General features: G+C 34.7%; 1 protein-coding gene across 5 annotated transcripts in view; it reads left to right on the top strand.

Moving 5' to 3' along the window:
- SCN2A (sodium voltage-gated channel alpha subunit 2) overlaps positions 1 to 25,157 on the top strand; it is a 140,003-nt gene that overhangs the window by 102,457 nt on the left and 12,389 nt on the right. For all 5 annotated transcript variants that reach the window (XM_082691194.1, XM_082691195.1, XM_082691197.1 and 2 more), the window contains 6 exons: positions 8,674 to 8,794; positions 13,246 to 13,400; positions 14,957 to 15,130; positions 19,521 to 19,643; positions 22,858 to 23,139; positions 24,403 to 24,456. In XM_082691194.1, coding sequence (XP_082547320.1) covers positions 8,674 to 8,794; positions 13,246 to 13,400; positions 14,957 to 15,130; positions 19,521 to 19,643; positions 22,858 to 23,139; positions 24,403 to 24,456 — 909 coding nt within the window. The remainder of the gene's footprint in view (positions 1 to 8,673; positions 8,795 to 13,245; positions 13,401 to 14,956; positions 15,131 to 19,520; positions 19,644 to 22,857; positions 23,140 to 24,402; positions 24,457 to 25,157) is intronic.

The raw sequence follows: 25,157 nt of genomic DNA, 5'->3' as shown, positions 1-25,157 counted from the left end.
CAGGTAAGTAACAAGGCCATAGTTACTAGTTTCACAAAATAAATGATGTGATTCCAGGGGAAAATGATAAAATGTTATAGCCTGCGGCAATGAATTGCTAAAACTAGTTGAACTCAAATCTTTACTAATAAGGCCATTATTTTTAAATTTAATAATATCTTAATATATGGTTAAGCAGAATTTTGGATAAGCATAGTTTGTTGGGCTCTGCTGAAGGAGAGGATGGGTCCTAATTGTTCCTACTGTATATTACGAGAAATTGAAGCCAGCCTTTACAAAAGAGAATTGGGTCATTAAATTTTACTATATATTCCCCTTCTCATTATCTTGACATTATACCAAATAGTAAATATTTCCTTTACCAAAAGGGAAGTCAATTTTCTTTTTTTTTTTCAATTTTTCTATTTTTGTATGTTTAATTAATTTAATTTAATTTTAGAGGATTTCATATAAACTAAGAATAAATTATGAAGAATCAAATGTTAAAGCCCTCAGTTAGTTTAAACTTTTGACTTAGTTTGAGTATCTTTCGAGGTGTAGTTAACTTGACATCCAGTCTTTTTAATTTTCAGAAACTTTAAAGCCTTAGGCTTCTCCAAAACTGCGTATATATTTACCTCACCTCAAACCATTATGTTTGACACAGGAGAAATGTCCACTCAGGTGGGACTTATAGTAGAAAAGTCCAGACTCTCTCTTTCTGTTATCATTAAGTTTTTTAATTGTTTTCTGTCTCAGTTAAGTACGACAAAACAATATATGTGAAGTCGTTACTTTGGAATTGGAGGCAGAGAACTGAGCTGCCTGTTGGAAATAGAATTATTTTATTGCTTTGGCTGTGGAGTCCTTTCGATTCATTCCCACCATAGAGATTGTTACCTGGTTGTTAAAATTTATTATTTGCAGAAATTTTCAAGTATGTCTTTATATCAAACTTCCTAAATATAAACTCATAAACCAATAAGAGATTAGGGCACTAGTCTAGAAAGAGAAATGTGCAAGTTTTAATCATACTGTATCTTACCTAGTAGCTCTATACTAGAAAACAAAAGAGATTTGAGAGAATTATCCAAGAATTCCAAATATTCCTACCTGAAATATGTTTATAGTGTTCTGTCTTCTAGTTATTTTTGTCTGTTCATTTTTTTAACTGGTGGGATGGGGTTGTGCTGTAAAATATCCCATGTAGAAGAGTAAGAAATGGTATAAAACTTATTTATATTCTTTTCTAAATTTTTTTAATTAAAGGAGAAAATAGGGCACTTAAAACATTTTAGAATGCCTAAAATTTCCTTTTTATAGAACAGACTAACCAGGTGGACTCGGAGGTTGTTTGGGTGTTTGAACTAAATCCTCTATGTCTTTGACAAAGTTGTGTGATTCTTTGATACTTTCTGTAAGTTCCTAGAATTTATCATGTTGCACTCATGTATGCTTTAACTCAACATTATTTGACTCTATTTAATGTAATTCCTTTCATAGTTTGTGATTTTGAATGATTGATTTCTTTTTTAGAGTTTTAATGTTGAAGCCATGCTTAAATGATTTTTTTCAAAGTGAAATTTACTAGTACAATATGGTAACCTTCACTGCTTACCGTTCTTACTTCTCACAGGGGTAAAATCAAGCTGGAGCCATCAAGAGTGCAGCTCTGGTGTTTTTTAACCAGCCAGAGGCTCGGGCCACCACTTTTACCCAGGTTACCCAAGCAAGTGGTACATATATAAATATAATCAGTTTCTAAATGAATTTTGACTGGCCTGCATGTTACTCAGCTACATTCCTTGCCCATCCATTGGCAGTAAAATAAAAATATGCACAGCTGCTCTTATGCTGAGTCATATAAAGCATGGTCAGGCAAGTCTGGCAACCCTAACTTTTTAAAACAATGATTCAGTTGCTAATCTTCTTACATAGATTTTTACTAGAAATTATATTCACTGAAAAATAAAAGTGCATGCCATTATGGATTATTTAATTTCCATTTAATGCTATAGAGATTTGAACATGCTAAGGGCTTAGAGGAGAAATGTAGGTGCTCTTTAAAAACTTGCAGAAAAGCTTTCTCTGCCCTGTTTTTTTGTTTTGTTTTGTTTTTCTTTTTCTTTTTTAATATAGCCCCAATGGGTGTACTTTGTTGGTAATTTTTGTTCAGTGTCATATTAAGTTTTTCTGAAGGGCAATATGCAAACCAAAGCAATTCCTTATTCATGTGCAAACTGCCTAAAGGGTATTTTAATGTAGTAATAATGTAAATGAATTGGAATGTTTACATTTTGGCTGCTAGCAGCATGGGTATAATTTTTGTCTGCTTCATTACAGAGAAAATGGCATTGCTTTTTTCAACAATTGACCAAAAGTATTTTACATTTAGAATATGGTTCCCTTGGAAATTCTGTTGATATTTACCCCTAAAACTCCTAAGACTAAAAGAAAAGGGGAAAAAAATGCTTTTTGTACACCAAAAAAAATAAGATTTTGGTCTTCTACGTAGTATGTTCATTCTGAAAATAGATCTGGAATCCACCTTCTTTTCTCAGTTTGTTCCTCTGTCCTTTGTGGTTTTGTTTTTCCTCGTTTCATCCAGACCTGCTGGGAAATTTCTCCCAAAGAACGTTATGTAAATATATCGTGCCTTACAGACTCCTATATAGACAGAGTATCCTTGTGCGCTCCTTTAGTGTTTTTAAATGAAAGGACCTCCCTTGTTACGACCATGGCAATGAGGGTAACACAGTTTGGAGTCCATTTGCTGGACCTTTGCATTTCCTAATGTTGAAATCATAGTTTTGTACTCAAATATGTTAACCAAATTACTCAATGCGATTTAATTATTTTCTTAAGAAATGTTAATTAAAACAGGAGAAACTGAGTTTAGGGCATTCAAGAAATCTTTGAACTACTTTTAGAATAATTCTGAAAGCCAAAAAATGTTCTAAAGTTAAAAGCTTATTTTAAAAATAGATATGGCTTATTATAAGCCCAGACTAATTATGACAAAAGGTCTAGAGACAGGCATATGAAGAATATATTCTTTGAAATCTGAATATATGATTATTTGGGTATATGTTATGTTTGAGGAATCACCAGTATATCCAAAGGAGAGTTCCAGGATAAAACTAGTTAAAAAAAAAAAAAAAAAAGGAAATGTTAATTAAATACTTTTCTCTTAGGTGCAGTTTTCTCTTCTGCCATTAAAAACTATAGAACAACCCTAATATAAGCATATTTGGCTCTCTGGAAAGGAGCAATGATTATGTCATTTTCATAGTATTCTTTTATACTTTGGGGCAAAATATTCAGTCTCTGGCACTCTAAGACTTTTGAATGATGATGCCTTGTATATTGGAAGAATGACATCAAATGAGACCTAAGATATATAATTATTCACAATGAAACACAGATATACATATACAGAGGGACTAGAGAGAATTTTTTTTTCCTAGAATGTATTAATTCTTCAGAAAAGTGTGGGATTTGACTCCTTAAGATAATAGCTTCCCCCCCCCCCCAGTATCTTGGAAAAAGGGAAGGTTCGTTTCCTTATTTTCTGAGTATCCCATATTCCAAGTTCTTGTATACACAGGTATACCAAGAAAGTGATTATCAGATGTATTATCTACCAGTTTATTTAGGAGATTTAGTTGGAGTACATTTGTGAAACACAAACTGAGCCCAAACTGGTTTAAATTGACCTCATTTATTCTTAATTCTTACATTATTACAGTTTTCGATTTCCTTGAATATGTCTCTTATCCTCCCTCAGGAAACATTGTCTGTATATAAAAGTGTATACTAAATTCCAACACAAGTGGTAGAGGAGGGAAAAAGATGTGAGCGAATGTTTTTTTGAGAAGGATTCAATAAGAACCCATTATGCTTTTATCCTGGGAAATGTTTGGTCCTCAAGGGACAGTTTTCCAGTATCATAGTGATTAAGGAAGAAAAAGACTCTTAATATCCTTCATGGAGGAACAAAATGAACTAAACTTGTGTCTTTGGGGCACTATCTATCTGCTGAGGGGTAGACCAATGTGATATAAGGGCTACTTTTGCTGGACCAAGAAGGATACTTCAAATACAATGTATGGTTTGAAAATTGTGTAATGTATCCATTATAAAGACAGAAGTTGTTTCTGGGTACTGTAGTATAATGATAATGATACTTTTTGTCACATATTTGGTTTTGCCATCTTCCTTATCAAGACCGTAACACCAACAATCTCTTTCTGGTATTAATGTGCCACTTTGCCCTTAATTTATCCCAAAGCAAGCGAGATTATAACTTTCATTGTTCTAGTGTTAAGATTTTTCATGGAAAATAACCCAGAGCTCCTCAAATATAAATCTGAAATAGGATCCATGTGGAACAAAGGACTGCCATTCTTGTGGGTCAAACTCTTCAGATACGAACTACTTGATTTACTTTATATTTGAAGTTTTCATTCTTTAAACCCAATTCCCTTATTGAATCAGAGTAAAATATACCTCTTTTCTAAATTATATGCAATCTTTATAATATTATGTACAATCTTATAAATAATTATATTTCCTTAAAAATATATTACAATTTTTAATGAGAAACAAATGTGCCTATGAAAAAAATGGCAAGTTATGTTTTCTCTCATTTTTTCTGCTGCGATTGTTTTAAAAAATACTTTTACTTTCTGAAAGAAAGACTATAGTTTGGCATACTGATGTTTAATCATAATATATGAATAATAGGAAAAGTAAAAGAGATAGAATGTTTAAAAATACAAAATGAAATATGTGCCTTAATATTTATTTATTAGATCATTTAGCAAAATACAATTCTGTCTGGCTTAACTCCTTTAATAATCCCACAGATTTTCAATAGGTAGAGCCCTATAGTATGAGATTTTCATTAAAACAAATGTTCAAGTAATATTTCCACCTGAAAGTAAACTATTGCCAATGCTATTCATAGCAAGTAGCAATTGGCTATTCCTGTTTGATCTTTTTACTATCCTGATATTAGAATACATCATATTTTATTAAAATTTAACTAGGCAAGAGCACTCTAACAATATCATGTAGTTCATTTATTTCCTAATAAATAAGCACAAAAAATAAAAAGGGAACCTAAACATCTAACTTTTACCAAAGGGAAATATAAAACTTGCCAAATGTAGAACTTAAAAGTATAAAACTGATTCTATTTCTAGGCAATTTATATTTTGGTCTCTTACTCATGTGGCATTTTACAGTGGATGTTGCCTAGTTTGCAGCATTGGCAAGCAACCTTTATTTGAAAATTTTTCAAGTACCTGTCTAAAAGTTCCGTATAATGATGTATATTTGACAGTTCTATTTGGTGAATTTGTACCATAGTTAGGATTTATTATAATTATGACCATATCTGAAGCTGGAGTTTTATAGTCTTAATTTGATTCCTTTGATTTTTATGGATTCTTGACACATTTTAACTTTTAGTCAACATATTTTATATTTGCCTCTTATGCGATTTTAAGAAAGTCACTGGATTGATGTTATCAAGATTATATAAATCAGTTTCTTGCCTACCTCTCAGTATTATTGTTCAAACTTTTTGTTCATTTAATATTCTGATGAATATTTAGTTCTATTCTACATTAATACATATAAGAATATGAATATAAATTGAACTAATACTAAGTTCATTGTTACAAAACATGGGAATCCATAATATCACGAGCACTACCTTGAACCTACAACATTTGACCCACATATCACATCTACTAAGTATTTTATACTGATAGAGATTGGTTTTACTTGAATCAGGAGAAATTTTTCTAGGAAATTCTGGTAAAATAGAAGATCTAGAGTCCAGCTACTGACTCATTATAACTTATGACAGGATATTTAAAGCCACATTTCCTTCTCTAAATAGATACCAGATTGGTTGCTGTTCCATATCAGAGGGAAGATGGAGGAGACTGCCTCTCCTTAAAAAGATTGCATTGGCCAATGGGACTGCAGATGTACCTATAAAGAGTGAAAAGAAAGAAAACACTGTCAGAATGATTCAGTATAAGTTTATGAACTCCAGAGTTCAACTGCAGTTTTCTTTGTAGACTCGTTTTAGGTCTGAATAATTGAGAGCTTGATGTTCAGGCAGCACTCCTTATTCTAAAAGTTATCTGGCCATTATTTATGCAATTCAGAATCTTGAAAGATTTGTATTATTCTGCACCTAAGGATTTGTGTTATTCTGCACCCTTAAATGTAAAAGCATTCGATAGGAGGTGTCGGAAGTAGTTACTGGAAGAATAAAAGACTCCATGCACAGATCATTTATTCATTTATTCAAAGAATGCCTATTAAACACAAACATTGGTGATAGGTACTAGGGACACAGAGATGGCAAAAGTAGTATCTTTGTTTCAGAAGATTAAGTCTTGTGCTATATGTCTTCTAAAGACCCAACAGTTTCATGTTGCTCTTATAAAAAAGTAGTAACCTGACCTTTAAATACACAAATACTTGGTTTCAGTAAAAAGACATTACTTCTATATTAGTATTAAGGAGCTGCATTAAATGAAAGGTGTGATAGTTAACATTACAGGGATCCTCTCGATCATTTAAAACCAAGATTCACTGGAATTTGTTATCTGATGACTTCTCCCAATCACTGTCAAGAGCTAACCTTCATTTTGTTATAGAGAAGCCTATTATTCATTCATTCATTTTTTAACAATATTTATTGAGTAACTGTGACCTACCCAGCACTAACGTTGGCTGGAAAACAGTCCTTCACGAATGCCAGCCTGAGCGTATGGAGTACTCAGAATATGGATCCTCCTTTTTACCTTGGGTTCACCCCCAGGCTTTCCCTCAATCTGTATTTACAGTGCTATCCTTTTTTCTTAAAAGGAGCGTTTTCCGTCTCTTTTTGTGGGCTGTTTGCAGTTAGGTTAGGTATGACAAAGCTTCAATTCTTCTGATTACCATGTTTCAACATCCTGCGAGTGAAAAAATCAGTATCATCAGCTCCCTAATATGTAACAATGTCATGTGAGTCAGATGGATTGGAATGAGAGGATAATTTGGTCATATCTTAGTCAATTACATGTATGTAAACACAGCTATATTATTAAAGAGTCTAACCAAAAGACAAAGGATAGAAAATTCAAAGTCTAAAAAATTAAAATATGTGAAAGAAACTGTCCCACTTTGACATTTCATCTTAAAACAAAATATATTCAAATTATAAGGACAGAGATATCATGATTATCTACCTAGTATTGTAAATACGCCTGGTGAGTAGGAGAAGAGTTCAACAAACTTCAAGCATTTTATAATATATAATCCTTGATTTAACTGTTTCAGCCAAATTAAAGAAAATGCCCTGAAACTGGCTCTATGAAGAGAGGCATATCTAATATTTATGCTTCTATCACTATGTTGTTAAATTAAACAAGACAAAAGCATTTCAATTTCATCTTTATCATGTATAAATAGTTTCACTTCATCAGCATCACTATGCCAAGAAAATATTTTAAATAAGGAAAATGATTTTCATCAAAGAAAGGAACCATCTTTCCAGAGCAGATCTATATAACCCTTAGCTCAAATATGAGTAAAGTGTTTCTAGTACCAACTATAATATCCACTTTGTAGCAGTTCAACATACTTCAGTGTGCATTTTATCATGTGCTTACCTCATCCCCTTTATAAAGTAGCTCTTATCGGCTCAGCCATTTCCTAATGTTATGCACTAACGGTAATAACATTGTAACAGGTCCGAGAATGCTGTGGCCCAAACTACTCTGATTCCATGTGGCACTCATACCTGGCCCTGTGTCATTCCTGCAGCATTTTAAGACCAGGCTAATAAAGACTGGTATCCCTTCATTTAGCCTGTCCCTTTAACACCCTAACCTGGCTAAAGTTTGTTGTATGTCACGGTCTAAAACAACTTCTTTCTGTTATATTTTTCCTTTGATGGTTTTGATGTAGCCTAAAGGAAACCAAAACAACTGTTAAAGAGTCACTTCTCCCTGTACTAACAGGACAGGTAAGAGTGCCAGAGTAACAAGTAGTTTCCAAATGCACAGTGAAACACAGGAGTGCATTGGCCAAAGAGAATGCAAAATACCAGCTCTTGCTATAAAGCTAACAATGTGCTGCTCTTTTCTGAATTAGAAAACTATAGAATACATTTAATAACAACTAGTGGTCTATGTTTTCATGTCAATGAAAAGTGGATAAATTTAGATTGTTGCTGTTTATTTGCATTGGATCAATCTTTTCTGCATTTGACATGAAAATACACTTGTGCAGCTTTTGTTGGTTGGGTCACAATTTTAGAATAAAACAAACTGTACCATTCGCAAGCTAATTTACAAAAGCAAGATCACAGATGACTATATGACTCTGGCAGCTTACATGAGCTCTCTTTAGGATTTTATTCCAGAATCTCTATACATGGGCTTAATCAAAAATTATTTAAGTTGTTAGTACCATATTTTTAAAGAAAAAAAATGCTGTGGCACTGCATCTAATCTTGTGACCCCCCACCTCTACTAAAGCGGACTGGCATTATGTTTAAGATACTCTTGAATTACAGATCAAGGAAATGCATACAGAAGACTTGAGGGCACGCCTTTTGAATTTTTATATTATAGATTAAAGAAAATATTTTAAAAGCTTTTCTGTGGAATTGATTTTCAGAAGCTAAATGCAACTAGTTCATCTGAAGGCAGCACAGTTGATATAGGAGCTCCTGCTGAGGGAGAGCAACCTGAAGTAGAACCCGAAGAATCCCTTGAACCTGAAGCCTGTTTCACGGAAGGTAAGTGGGAACAAGACATATGAGCTCACCGGACCCCTCTTACCTGTCTCTTTCCCCACCATCTAATCATATCTCTCTGTTTAGTGACTATTCATTTATTTGTTTGGTTTTTATTTTTTCTGTATTCAAACAAAGATAATTTTTTGAAAGATAAGATTTATGTAATCAGACATTCCTATTTTTGTGTGTACTGTTTAACTAAGAAACGCCTCTCACTATACTGGTGTTTTGGTGGCCTTCTAGAATATCAAATCAGAGAGAATGCCAAATCAAACATATCTCTTCAGCTTTAAAAAAAATAAAAAGAAAGAAAAAAATTAAGGTCAAAGAGGTAATTTATTGTTTACCGTTTTGTCAGTTTACAATGAGGAGTAAATGATAAGTGTACATTTAAAAACTGTCCATGAGTAATGGTTACCTGTATCTATCTGTCAAGATTGATTTTTTTTTACTAGTTTTGAATCATAATAGATAATAGATAATGAAATGCCAAAATATACTGAGTTTTATAATACGGAGCACCATGCCATTGGGCTAATGATACCAAGAAGATTTTCTGAAGAAAGCTAAAATTATGTAATTTGAGGTATGGATCAGTTATCTCTTGAAAAATAATGCTATATGTCCAACAACCCAGAACTTCTTAGCATGTAGCAAAAAAAAAGAAAAAAAAACCCAAAAACCTTGTATTTGTGCTCACAAGTCCAAGGCCAGCTAGATGGTTTTGCTGATCTTGGAAAGGCCTCTTCCAAGCCTGAGGTTTTGGATGGACTGTTGGATTGACTCAGCTGCAGTCCGCTTTCTTCTCATCCTCCGCACAGTGGTTGGGCATATTCTTGGGGTAAAGGCACAGGAGCAAGAGAGGAAGCCTAACAGCCAAGTGTCTGCTTCTGCCAGGTTTTCTCCTGATCTTTTCACCAAAGCAAAGTCACCCCGCCAGTCCGGACTGTGTGGGAATGCACCACTAATGATCAAAGAGGCAGGAAAATTTAGTACAATATCACAAGATATGAGATTCTTTTAATTTCTTATATAAATCCCTGTTGTAGGTACAGGAACATTTCTCTAAAACCCTGGATATCACCTCTCATTTAACTCATTTAAAAAAATTTTTTTAAAGATTTTATTCATTTATTTGAGAAGGAGAGAGAGAAAGAGAGCACAGAGGGAGAAGCAGATTCCCAGCTGAGCAGAGAGCCCGACGTGAGGCTCGATCCAAGGACTCTGAGATCATGACCTGAGCCATAGGCAGATACTTAACTGACTGAGCCACCCACATGCCCCAACTCATTCTTTTAGTTAACCGCTACTTAATAGTGCTTATTATGTCTTGGTCTCAAATCAATACCATATAGCAATTGCTTAAACAAAAGTTTATTTTAAAAATAGTTACTGTCTGAGTGGCATAGTCAGTTAAGTATCTGACTCTTAATTTTGGCTTAGGTCACGATCTCAGGGTTGTGAGATCAAGCTCTGTAACTCAGCGGGGAGTCTGCTTGGGATTCTGTTCCGAACTCCGTCTGCTCCTGCCGCTCTCTCTAACATGAATAAATAAATCCTGCCTCAAATTGCTACTAGTAATACAATTTTATTACAACTAATTCTGAAAGTATTTCATTTGGGTTATCCAAGTTTACATTAAGAGCACTAAAGCTCTTTTAATTTAAACTTTAAGCAAATTTTGGAATATTTAATTACACAGATGGTAGAAATCACAATTGATGTCAATGGATTTAAGGTTGTTACAGAAGATTATGTTACATATATTTATTGATCACTTTAATGCATTGGTGAAAATAAATACTTAAATATTAATTATCAATTTTTAAATAATTTCAGAGGAAGAACTATTTATTCAGCATAAGTTATGAGGGAAGTCACTCTTGGCTATTTACTTCAAAAAGTCTGTGTATATTCCAGTGCAGTTACTTGATTATTAAAAAAATGACTTTCCAAAACATTCAAGTGATATATCACAAAAATAATTTCTGTGGTATTAGTTTTTACTCTTTATCAGACAATTAGCTTATTTTTAGGGTCACAATATGTTCATATATACCACAATAATAAGAAAATAAAAGTAATTATACAATAATAATTATGGTACTATCAACATTTGTCTTTTGTAAAGTTTAAGAAAACACTTAAGTATGAAATATTTTAGAATATATTCTATATAGAATATAGAATAACTTAACATTATAGAAGATAATAATGAATAATACATAGATGCCCACCAATCAAATTCAACAATTTGAATACTCTTGTCATCTTCACTTCAGACTTTTTATTTATAAATAAAACAGATACAGATTAGGCCCATTTTGTTCCCCTTCCTTATCTTACTCTCTCCCTTTCCTCTCAGAAATAAACCAGTGTCTCAAATTTGGCATTCGTCATTCCCACTAAAATTGGTCTTTTTCTGCTAAACTGTTTTTTCATCTTTTAACCTCTATAGGGAAAAACCAAACAACTCCTAAATTTAGTTACATTTAATTTAATACAATGAATATTTTCAGGGCATGTAAATCTTGATCTTTGGGGAAACAAAAATATGAAAAATATCTTGCCTCAAAGAAACAACAAATATAATGCTATTTATTTCTTAGTTGAGAAGCTAAGAACATTTTATAGCACATCATCAAATTTTCATGAAACAAAGGATATGATCTGGCTGACTGACATTATAAAGTAGTATCTGATAAATATCTATGCAGTAAAATACTATGCTCTTTTCAAGATGAGATTTCCATTTTTCTATTCATTGAACAAGGGCCCTCTTCATGGTTAAAGCCTTAACTCGTGACTCATCTCCCACACCCCAGCATCCCCCTATTCTGTGGGTCAGCTCAATGGTATCTTCTGATTTCTTTTTTTTTTTAAGATTTTATTTATTTATTTGACAGAGAGAGATCACAAGTAGATGGAGAGGCAGGCAGAGAGAGAGAGAGGGAAGCAGGCTCCCTGCTGAGCAGAGAGCCCGATGCGGGACTCGATTCCAGGACCCTGAGATCATGACCTGAGCCGAAGGCAGCGGCTTAACCCACTGAGCCACCCAGGCGCCCTGATTTCTAACCACTGTTACCACTGTTACCCTTGTTTGAATGTCATGCACTCTTAACTCCTTTTTCATCTTCTTTCTTCTTTGCATCCAATGCCTTTTATAGGCAGAGATCATTCTAAATCAGTATTCTTATCAGGTAGATCTTCACAATTCCCAAATAAATCCTTTAGTGTTTTACTCATTGGGCAGTATATAAAATCTAAATTCTCCAGCTGACTCACTCAGTTCCTTTTTTCAGATTGGCTCCAAGTATTTTTTCTAGTGTCAACTCCTAGTTCTTTCATGCAACTTCTAGATCTATCATTAAGTTTTAGTGATGTTATTGTTTCTCCATTCTTTTATAGCTCCTGTACTAGACCTGTTCTTACATATCCCTCAAAGTCTAAGCTGAAATTCATTTCCTCTATAAAGCTCAATATCAGAAATTAGTCTATACCAATCAACTCTCACAATATCTTATTTAATTTGTGATTTTTTGTGATATCTATAACTATAGAATTTGTGAGCAAAAGTCCCCTACCTAAAATGCACACTTTAAAAAAAAAGGATTTTATTTATTTATTTGAGAAAACCAGAGCATGGGTGGGGGTGGTAGTGGTAAGGGGCAGAAGGAGAGGGACAAGCAGACTCTCTCCTGAGCCGGGAGCTGACACAGGGCTCGAACCCAGAACCCTGGAATCATGATCTGAGCTGAAGGCAGAAATTTAACAGACTGAGCCACTCAGGTGGCCCTAAAATGCACACTGTTTAAAGAGAAAGTCTATGTTTACACATTTTGCTAGTCTGCTTTGTCCAGTACAATCCCTTGAATGTAACAGATATTCAATAAATATTTGTTGACAAGCCTTTGATCTAGTAATCCATAAATTACACAAAGATGTTTCTACTATTGTTACTGATAATAGCCAGAATTAAAACAACACGTTCAATAACAGTGGAAAAATTCTACAGATTCTGGTTAAGTCTGGTAATCTTATTTAGAGAAGTGAAACCTTTCACGTTCTATTTACTTACAATAAAAAGGAAATGTGTATATTACACCATTAAGCGAACTACTTAGAATTCAAATGTCCATGTATGGATGGAGTGATAAGGATAAGATGAAAATACCAACATTTGTTGATTTTATTTTTCTTTCTGTTTTTCTATATGTTTTTATCTGTAATATAATCCATTACAATAATCATATATACATAAAAATATTGGTTGAATGAATGTTTTAAAAACTGTACAGATGATTTCCATTTGTATAAGTGGAAGCCATCTTAAAAAAGCAGTTATTTATTTACAATGTATTAGGTAATAACATAGATGAGTCTTCCACCAATACAAATGTACATAATCAAAGAGTAACTATTTTTTCTTCATTTACTTTGACTTTTTGTAGACTGTGTGCGGAAGTTCAAGTGTTGTCAGATAAGCATAGAAGAAGGCAAAGGGAAACTCTGGTGGAACTTGAGAAAAACTTGCTATAAGATAGTGGAGCACAACTGGTTTGAAACCTTCATCGTCTTCATGATTCTACTCAGCAGTGGGGCGCTGGTAGGTGACATATAATCTGCTCCTTTTCCTTTACTGAAACTTTTCAGTTTCCCCCTCAGGGAACCTCTTGTTACATTTTTTTTTTAATATGGTGCTTGTGAAGTAAGAGACATTGTGTGATAGTCTTAGCACAGTGCAAGGCTCATTAAATAGCAATTTTTTATTTTTGTGGAATAGGTCTCAGATTGAATCAAACTCAGATTATGGTTTCTTGTAATATTTAAAGAAAAATATTTCTGACTTTGAGTCATCAGAGGCAGTTCTTATTAAGAGTGATTGTACAGACATGATACAGGATTATCAGCTAAATATCAAACTGCTTAACATAAGCTCCATTTTGCAGAGAATTCACTTATCTTGTTCATGCTGATTCACTAGTGCCAGGCACAGTAAATAGCAAATAGTAGACTGACTTAATTACTGAGTAAGAGTAGCAAAGTGAAAGCATTAAAACTTAATTTATGTCTGATTTCATTCAATGGAAGGGTCAGTTTAGTCAAAATATTAATTAATGTATGAAAATAATGTGGCCCATTTTCCCATTTGGCGATATATATATATATATATGGCTGCATTTCTTTTATTTTTTCAATTAGTCACTACAGGGTTTGGTGAGTTGATTTCATTAGGATTATAGTCTCTAATACGAATCCTGCCTCTTGCCATGTACTTAAGCAAAGAGGTCAGCCCTGTATTCAAATGCCAATAGAGAGGGAACTCTGAAGTCTCACCAGTAACTAGGGCCTTTGCTCTCTTAGCTCTTGGTTCTCAATTATACTCAGTCAAATCTCACCAAACTGCAGGCACAATGGCTGTCTTCTGAGGGGCTTCCAGCTTCAACTATAAATTGAGCTGCAATGACTTTAGGCCTTTGTGCCCTGATCACAAGCCCAGTTTCCCCTTTTCTCTGAAAAAGAAAATTATCTTTTGTCCTTAATCCAGACCAAGGTATCGTGATAGTTTTTCCTATAAGGGGATTCAGTTGGATAAATGATATTTTCATTCTAGAACACCCAGAGGGTCCTGAAAATGAATTCCCCATGGTGTCCCAAGAGCTCTGCAAGAGCAGAGCAGAACAGAGGGGGCTTCCTCCCGTTCCCACATAGGTGCCCACGCTGAGCGAGAGAAATAGAGGGAAGAAAGTGGTAATCTTCTGTTCCTCTTTCCTCAGCTATCATGGCTACCATGGGAGTAGGGGTCCTTGTCTCCTTGCCTTACATTTGCATTCCTGAGAGAAAACATTCTAATGTAATGAACAAAGCAGATCTACTCACACAAGACTTTCTGCCTCCTGCTGTAGAGAGAAGTGCCTGACAGTCTCTTAGGGTTTTTAAGCTCTTTGGGATGTTCTGATACCCAAATTGAAAAATATTTGGATTCATTGGTTAACTGAAGTGTGCCTGCAGGTAGACCTTAAAGCCAGTGCCACCATGGGGAACACGAAGCCTTCCAGAAGCAGGCACCTGAGATGAGGCTTGAAGCAGATTTGCTCTATTAAGACATCAATTAGAAACAGTTTATGACAATGAAATTCCATGGAATTTTCTCATTCACAGGCCTTTGAAGATATATATATTGAGCAGCGAAAAACCATTAAAACCATGTTAGAATATGCCGACAAAGTTTTCACTTACATATTCATCCTGGAAATGCTTCTCAAGTGGGTCGCATACGGTTTTCAGGTGTATTTCACCAATGCGTGGTGCTGGCTGGATTTCCTGATTGTTGACGTGAGTGTTCTGCACTTCCGTGTTTCATTCCATTGCCATGTGATAATCGTTCTAGCAATGGTGCCTGGCACACAGCAGGCACTCAGTAAATACTTGATGTAAATATAAATGACGATTCTAATTTTCCCAATGAGAAGATAACCCCCAATTTTTTAATTTAAATTCATATACTTTTACAGGTGAAACAGTCAAATGCTGCCATACTGTACTTATTGATTTCATTTCAAATTAATATTTAAATTCCAAATTATACAGAATAATATATTAATGTAGAAGTTTTGCTTTTTTCACTCTTACGTTTGACACAATAACCGTATTTAAATGCCTCACAGTTATCTTTGGCATTAGTATTTTTGTCATCACCAGAGCCTGTTGAGAAGTGTTTGTCCCACAGATGGGTTACTAATTACAGAGAAACTTGAAAGTCAAAAAAGCAGGAAACACACTTGATTTGTATGATGATTGAAACAGATTAGCTGTGGGTCGGTTATTTAGAAGTTTTATTAATCTGCACTGGTATTGAAACTAAAGTGAGATGGAGTACCAAAATATAAAAGTCTTTAAAAAAATCGAATACAAGGTTACTTTGTGACTTCTAAGGGAGAATTTTAAAGATCTCACCTTTTATTCACAAATATAAAATCTTAATTGAACAAAAGAATTAAAAATCATTTTCATTTAGTTCTGGATATTTACTTCCTTTAAAAAAAAAAAGATTTTATTTATTTATTCATGAGAGACAGGGAGAGAAAGAAGCAGAAGGAAAAGCAGGCTATGCAGAACTCGATAGCAGGACCCTGGGATCATGACCTGAACTCCAGGCAGACGCTTCACCGACTGAGCCTCCCAGGCACCTTGGAGATTTACTTCTTAAATATCTTTTAAATTAGTAGTCCATTCAAAATGGTTAAAAAGAAACTTAGAAGCCTTTGTCTAGAAAAGACTAGGCAAGCCAGTGGTGACAGGGGACTGGCACATGGGGGACGTGACAGGATGATGTGCTCAGCTAACAAAGGAAGAGGAGGATATTGGAATTTACAAAAAAGCACAAGTGCTAACTAGTGCATTTTTTTTTTTTTTTAGATTTTATTTATTTATTTGAGAAAGAGAGAGAGTGCATGAGAAGGGGAAGGGTCAGAGGGAGAAGGAGGCTCCCCACCAAGCAGGGAGCCCAACACGGGACTCAATCCCGGGACTCCAGGATCATGACCTGTGCCAAAGGCAGTCGCTTAACCAACTGGGCCACCCAGGCACCCCTAACTAGTGCATTTAAAGATAATATTTTGTTGATTGTAATTCCTTGGAAATAAAAGACATACGCTTAACTTGAAATATTTTGATATATTAAATTTATATATCATGCCAGCAAAAGAAAAAAAGGACCCTTTCATGGAGAAAGGTATTTTTTACAGTTTCAAATGAAAAAAGTATCAACTTTTAATTCAATTTGAGTTTTCTAGGCATCAAACAGAAGAAAAAAATTATAGGAAAAAAAAGAGTTCTTTGAATTTAAGAGAAAAGAGTATCTTTGTTGTGTTTTTTCCTAATCCATCTACAGCAAATATACTACTTTTTTTAAAACGATTTTTATTTATTTATTATTTGACAGAGAGCAAGAGAGGAAACATAAGCAGGGGGAGTGGAAGAGGGAGAAGCACGCTCCCTGCCATCAGGGACACCGATGTGGGGCTCGATCCCAGAACCCCAGAATCATGACCTGAGCCAAAGGCAGACACTTAACAACTGAGCCACCCAGGCGCCCCCACAGCAAATGTACTATTAAATGTAATATATAGGCTACATGTAGAATTACATGAAAAATTTCCTGGCAATAAAGGAAGACAATAAACAAATACTTAAAACCACATATGATTGGATATTATACAAAGGAAAAATATACCAAGACTATAACCCTTCTTTTATTTGTATAATTAGATTTATGGTTGATACTTTTTCCTTATTTTCTCAATGTGGTTATGATACATTGGAAAGTTTATAATAAAAATATCTGATATGTAATATATCCTTATAACATTAAAAGCATTAAATCAATATGATCTGAATATAAATAAATTCTTAGGAGAAATCCAGTTCCCTGAAGCTGATGCTCATATTACTGAGCGTATCTTGATATTTACCTTCTTAGATTTAAGAAAATTATGATAATATGTTAAATGCACCAATACTCTGCTTTATATCACATGCATTCTTGATCATCTGTTTTGCTATGGAAGATACAAATACAAAAGTCATTTTTCTAGCTTGTGGGAGCTTAGCGTGGACTAGTGAGGATAGATACCTATATAACGAGAGGGTGACATCTGTATTAGAAGTGCCACTCACTTTGCTAAGGAAGGAGGCAAGGCTTTGTGAGGTAGTGCCCTTGTGAGCTGGAGTTTAAGGCCTGAAGACATCAACAGATACAGATAAGGGGAAGGACACCAAAGTGTTAAGACAATGCATGCCAATCAGGGCCTGTTCAAGCAACAAATAATCCCTGACAGTGAGAACAGTGCCACGGGGGTGAGGGAAAGTGTTTTCGAATTGGATGACAAGGTAAGCACAGTAAGTTGGAGAAGAGTTTAAAGAACCTGTGATGCCATCCAAAGAGATGTAGGCCTCTGATCTAGTTCCAGAAGAAGCCACTGAAGCAATATTTCTGGAAAATGACATGAAAGCTTGCCCTTTTAGGAAGAGAAATGTTGGTGCATTTGTGAATGACGGAATAGGAAGAGGATTTTTTAGAGACCAAAAGACCAATTAGATCATTCCAGGAAGAGGAGAATGCATAATTGTATCTCCTCATGTTTAGCTACACAAGTCACATAAAATTGGGTATTTTACCACTTCTTTTAGTTAGCAAATAATTACTGCCTCTGTTCAGAATTTTTTTCTTATGTCCTACATTTATCTTTCTTCCTTTAATTTATGCTTATTTCTTATTGATTCTGTGTTCAGGAAAGATGAAGTAGTCCAGGTCCTCATATTTTATATACAGAAAATCTTCACAACAAATGATAATCCAGTAACTTTATTTTTCAATTATTAGTGAAGAGAGGGCTCAGAAGCCCTAAAATTAAAAGTTTAGATTTTAGGGGCACCTGGGTGACTCAGACAGTTAAGCCTCTGCCTTTGGCTCAGGTCATGATCCCAGCGTCCTGGAATCGAGTCCCACACTGGGCTCCCTGCTCCGTAGAGAGCCTGCTTCTCCCTCCACTCTTCCCTCCTGCTTGTGATCTCTCTCTCTCACCATCTCTCACTGTCTCTCAAATAAATAAATAAAATCTTTATTAAAAAATTTAGATTTTAAGAAAAATATATAAACAACTTAAAATAAATTTTTGTAGCTCATTTTTTGCCAAGTTTAGAGGTTTTTTTCTATTTCACATTATATGTGCAAAATTCATTTGAATAAGTTTTATAAAAAATTTTTGTGCTTTATTTTTAATAAAAAGTATTTTTTTCAAATGTCCATTAACACCATATTCTTAGAAGCTCTATTACACATCTATTTTTATTTATTTGCTTTTGAAATTCAAGTGTCCTTTTGGACAAAATATCTTTTCTTTGTATAATTTTAATGAGATTTCTATGTATTTTCAAAGGAAATCAGACATTTCTGTGCTACCTATGACAGTTGTTCTTTTCCTTTTTACTTGACATTTTTATTTATTTTTTTTAATTAAATGTTTTTTTTTTTTAGAATTTCCATCAACCTACATTAGTCAGTCTGTATAAATGACTAAAACCATTGTCTGGCAATTTCTAATTAGTCATACTAAAATCTCAATTTTTCTTTTTTGGGGGTTAATTATTTTAATTTGACCTAATTCATGGTTTGATGCCCTCAGACCGAAGTTGACAAAGCCACTATTTTAGAGGCCTACATCTTTCTGACTGTGTTTGTGTTCAGATTAGCCAGTGGTTTCCTTAGTTCACCTGTGTACTAACACGAAGTTTTAGTCATCTTCTTTTTGGGTCAGCTAAATAATATGAGAGATGATAAAAATTTACAGATCTGTAGATGAAGATTGCATTTCAATGGCATTCTTTTTCTTGTTTTACATTTAATTTTTAAAAATCTGTTCTTATCAAGAATCTTGAAGAGAGAACATGTATAGCTTCTTTCTCATAAGTTAATGACAGTGGTTCTCAAAGTATGGCTCACAGACCAGTATCTTTAATCTTACCTGGAAACTTGAAGATTCTCAGGCCCCACCCCAAAACTGCTGAATCAAACCCTGCCAGTAATCTGTGTCTTCAACAAAACCTCCAAGTGATTTTGATACTCACTAAAGGTTGAGAACTACTGGTTTATTGCAGAGCAAGGTTGAACCGGGTAAGCATTTTTGTCTGTAAATGAGAAAACTGCATTGCTTTCTCTGTATAGGTCTCATTGGTTAGCTTGACTGCAAATGCCTTGGGTTACTCAGAACTTGGTGCCATCAAATCCCTCAGAACACTAAGAGCTCTGAGGCCACTGAGAGCCTTATCCCGGTTTGAAGGAATGAGGGTAAGATCGCATGCCTTAGAATTTGCTGGAATTATATTTGAGAACAGACTGACATTTTGTACCTCAGAAATGACAAATCCATGGAGATTTATATCTTATACATTCATACTGACATAACCTACCAATCAATATGTGTCAGACATCCATAAACTTGACACTGCTGGAAACACTCACAGAATAGAATGCCTAAGAGATTGCTTCTAATTAGAAACAATTAGATTGCTTCTAAGTAGATTTTTCACTCTGTGGGAAATCTCTATCATGTCGTGTGGACTTCCGATATGAGTCAAAATTAGTTATGTTCGTTCCATTTGTAAATGTGAGGGAAATTCCACTGACTGTAATTTAAAACCCCAAAGAATTCTTCTTCGTTTCTTCATTGCCTCATAGATGTGTTTGAGCCTTTTAAAATCTGAATCTGGCCCTTTAGCTTTCAAACACAGGCTGAGGTAGCTAAAAAGTAGGTCATACTGTGGAAATCGAATACTCATTTAGAAAGGTGGTACAAAGGAAGAAGGAGGAATTTGTACTGCCATTTGTCACCCGTCCGAAGTGCAAAACCTGAGACCACACACCCTCATAACAGAGGAAATGATGACATCCTGTCTCGATGGATTTCGCTATTCTAAAAGAAATTTTTAGAAAATGATGTGTTTTTTTTTTTTTTATATAATTTGAAAGTAGTTACTGGGGCTTTCTCTGAATGTTGCAAACCTAAACAGAAATGAATGATGTGTGTAGATGTGTGTGTTTGTGTTGTGCTGAGGGTTGCATAGAAAGAAATTGTTAGCTGTTAAATTCTTTTCACTTTACCACTTTAAAATCACTGTTTTTGCAGTAGTAGTTTTAATTTTAAAAGGGCAATCAAATTTTCAGTACTAGATTAACTTTCATATTTTCTGTACCAAATTTGCATGGATAAGGACCTAAATTCCCAGTTGTTTCATACATCTGACTATCTTGGAAAACACATGTATTATTTCTTTGTTCTCCAGTTTTGTTTTGTTTGTTTTTTTAACTCTTGCTACCAGAATCTCCTTGTATTTGCAGAGCATTCATTGTAATGAATTTAAAAATGAACTGTTAGGTCTACAAGTACCTCTGAGTTATCAGAGAGTTGAGGTTCTTGTAAAAACAACACTGTAACCATACCAAACCCAAGTCCTGGTTCTTTTTTTTTTTTTTTTTTTTTTTTTGTAATTTTATTTTATTCTTTTTTCAGTGTTCCAAGATTCATTGTTAATGTACCACACCCAGTGCTCCATGCAATACGTGCCCTCCTTAGTACCCACCACCAGGCTACCCATCTCCCCACCCCTCTCTTCTCCAAAACCCTCAGAGTCTACAGTCTCTCATGGTTTGTCTCCCCCTCTGATTTCCCCTAACTCACGTCTCCTCTCCATCTCCCAGTGTCCTCCGTGTTATTCCTTATGCTCCACAAATAAGTGAAACTGTATGATAATTGACTCTCTGCTTGACTTATTTCGCTCAGAATAATCTCTTCCAGTCCAGTCCATGTTGATACAAAAGTTTGGTATTCATCCTTTCTGAAGGAGGCATAATACTCCATTGTATATATGGACTGTACCTTCTTTATCCATTCATCCGTTGAAGGGCATCTTGGCTCTTCCAACAGTTTGGTGACTGTGGTCATTGCTGCTATGAACATTGGGGTACAGATGGCCCTTCTTTTCACTGCATCTGTATCTTTGGGGTAAATACCCAGTAGTGTAATTGAAGGGTCATAGGGAAGCTCAATTTTTAATTTAAGGAATCTCCACACTTTTTTCCAAAGTGGCTGCACCAACTTGCATTCCCACCAACAGTGTCGGAGCCAAATCAATGTGAATAATTTTCCAGTATGTCGCTCCAAGTGCTAAAACATTCCACGGAGATAGAATATGACCCATTGTTTCACTGGGAACATTGTGGTCAGGGATAAGGATCTGGTTTTTATAAATGGACAACTTCAGCCCCTTAAGTCCTAAGACATAGTCTGAATGCTTAAGAGAGTGTGTCTGATACAAGGCCTAAATGGCATTATGTAGGTTTTTAAATTTTTTCCTTATAAAAGTACACTCTACAGGAGAAAAAAACAACAACACTGTAACAACATTCTTTAGAGGTTACTCTCATTCAAAATACTTTAAAATATTATCCGTTACTGAATAGGCTCCAGGTGCTAATTTGTAGATGAGTTGTGCCTTTTGCCAAATACGCATTTGGTATGGTTGTTGTAAGATATTGTTACTCATATCTATTTATGTGTGTATGTACGTGTGTATGTATGTGTTTGTATGTACTTTTTACCCCATAAAGGAGTTGAGGAGGATAAATACATGTACTTATTATATTTTACATGCCTGCTCATTGATAAAGTTTATGGCTAATGTAGGTTAGGTGCACTTGCACCGAACAGCATTCTTAGCTGAATATTTCCTTGAGGGATAATTTTAAAAAGTGCTGAAAAATGTTTCCTGAAAGCCCTGGTTAACTGAGAAAGCTACAAGTAACAAAGCCATTAAGTGAGAACCCTAGGCTCAAATTGCAATGCTTTATGAGAATTTTCTTCTGAAAGGGATTTCCCAAAGGAGGATCAGAAAAATGAAACAACTCACCCAAAGGCGCACAGCTAATTTGTGATGTAAACTGGAACACGGAGCTCCTGACTTCCAAACCCTTTTCTCCTTGTCACATATTCAATTTCCATGCTCTAATCTCTTCACTCTGAAGTTTTAGCTGTAGGGTGACCCTAGACTACACTGGCTTATACTTGCTTTCTCAGAATAACTATTATTAGTGTTCCCTTTTGCTCTGGAAATTGACCCTGAAGTGTTGTTCTCTTTTACTTTGAAATTTTGGATAGTAAATTTTATGGTTTACAAATTTTTAGAAACTGTGATATTCTGTGCTGACACTGTTTCTATTGCCCTGTCACCATTTGTGTTTATAATTAGTTCCATTCTTCAATGAAAATTTGCTCTATGTATCTTCGTACCTCTTGAGAAAACATTCTACAATATAAAATATATTTTATATCATTCTGAACTATAATTGTAAAATTCTTCTATTGGAGCTACACGATACTAGTTTCTGCTCAATATTTAACTTTAGAAGCAGATATTTTTTCTGCCATTTGGCTGCTGTTCTTTTAATAGTGTTCCAACACGATTGCTGAGTTTTCACTTATTTTGCCTTCTCATTTCTGTGCCAGGTTGTTGTCAATGCTCTTTTAGGAGCCATTCCATCCATAATGAATGTACTTCTGGTTTGTCTGATCTTTTGGCTAATATTCAGTATCATGGGAGTAAATCTCTTTGCTGGCAAGTTTTATCATTGTATTAACTACACCACTGGAGAAATGTTTGATGTAAGTGTGGTCAACAACTACAGCGAATGTAAAGCACTCATAGAGAGCAATCAAACCGCCAGGTGGAAAAATGTGAAAGTAAACTTTGATAATGTAGGACTTGGATATCTTTCTCTGCTTCAAGTAGTAAGTAACCACTTTATTGTTCTCTGTGATGTATTATTGAATGAGTCTGAAATCTCCTTTCTCAATATTTCCAAATACATATTTCCTCAAGCCCATCTGCCTAGATTCTTTCTAATCATTGCTGAACTATCTTTTCTGCACCATGCAGGAAACTGGACTGCTCTGCAAAGTTTATGGTCTTTCAGACTAGGCATCAGCTACCCCAGCACCAGTCCTGTGTTACTGAGATTTCTATGAAGGTCCCCAGGCTTTTAGCCTACCCTTACTCTGAGCAAAGTACAGGAACTGGGCCTAGTGTGGGGTTGGAGAAGTGTGTGGGTGGAGGGGGTGGGGAGTGATTGATTTCTGTACTCCTCAGCTACCAGACAGTACCAAATCCTCATCAGGCCTTCATCCACCCAATCTTGACGACGGCGGTAACCAAACTCCTCACCTTACATCTGTCACACAGACATCTATCTACTCTGATTCCCCTCTTTCCTGCCTCTTGCTTGAACTCCTTCAAATACGGTGTTTGTTATCCTGCAAGTAAAAATCTTCTATCAAGTCTATGATGTCTGTTAGAAATTCATAAAAATCCATTCAGCTTCTCAACCGACCACCCCCTGAGATGATCCACCTCCATGATACCCAATGCTATATGAATATTAGGGGGAAGAACAGATCCCGTGGTTCTAAGGAACTGAAAAATAATCTCTAAAACTTGTTTTTAGGTGCACGTATCTGCACAAAACCCACAAATATTTAAAAGAGTAAATTGCAGTTGAATATGTTTGTCTTCAGATTAGGCAACTACTCCATCTTATGGAATAATGACTCAAAATAGTATAATCAACAATATGGAGATTTTTCAAGAACAAATCTTCACGATTAGTGATTGGTGGTAATACCATTTAGAAAAGAATAAGGATGGAAAGCATTAAAATCAAACAATGCAACATATTTTTCAACTTGTCTGATGTGATTTTATCAAATTTCATGTTATGTTCTTATAGATATGTCAGAGTCAGAGATTGTTGATAATTGCTTTTATGGTAGCATAGTGTTTTAATCTACCATGATATAATTATAGATTTATGGAAGAATGTAAAGTTGAAGTATTTTCCATGCATCTATTATAAAACTTTGCCCAGATTTCAAATACTAACCTCAAACTTTTATGTACCTGTTTTTGAATGATTGAATTAATCAATCTGATACTTAACTTCTTTTCTAAAATTATAATTTGTGGGGGAAAAATTAAATGGTATGACTTTTTTACAGGCCACATTTAAGGGATGGATGGATATCATGTATGCAGCTGTTGATTCGCGAAATGTAAGTCTGTTTAGAGAGAGGTTTGTCTAATTTGATCCAGTGAATATTTCCACAGTGTTGTAATTTATTAATAAAAAACAATGGATCAATGTGTAGAAAATGTCTATATTACAAAAACAAAATACTCAACTTCACATTATTTTTTCCAAAATTTGATTTGAATGTTTTTCTCTACTTATTGTACATCTTCTAACATACCTTTTCTAGTATCTAGCATGGTACCCTGTACTTAAAGTTTTGTTGATTTTGCAAAATGAGACATTCTATTTTTGGCTCTGATTTGTGGCCATTTGTGCTTTAGAAACCCTCAACATGCACTTTCTTCATCTGTCACAGATTTCTTCCATCTTTTTATCTTCCCTATAATAGGAAGAATCTGGCTACTGGTGGAGAAAAACAAACAAAAACTTCACAGTGTTTCTGGGAAGTGAGATTTTGTTATAGATGGAAGGGGCCTTCATCGTCTGCCTTACACACCTCAGCACTTTTGAAAATTTTGTACAATTTTCATTAATTTTTCACTATTCAACAATGGGGAAGGAAATCACATTTTGAAAAAAAAAAAAAAAGAGAGAGAGATTGGCTTCTGGTATATTGCCAGAACAAAGTAATTAAATTCAAAATGTTATTTTGCTAGCACCAATAGCCAAGTGGTAGCTAAGAAAGAATTCCCAAGTTGTTGGCTTTTAAAAAAATTTTTT

Source organism: Mustela nivalis, assembly GCF_964662115.1.
Source record: "Mustela nivalis genome assembly, chromosome: 11".
Lineage (NCBI taxonomy): Eukaryota > Metazoa > Chordata > Mammalia > Carnivora > Mustelidae > Mustela > Mustela nivalis.
Note: the sequence above shows the minus strand (reverse complement) of the source record. Positions and strands in the feature narration are given on the sequence as shown.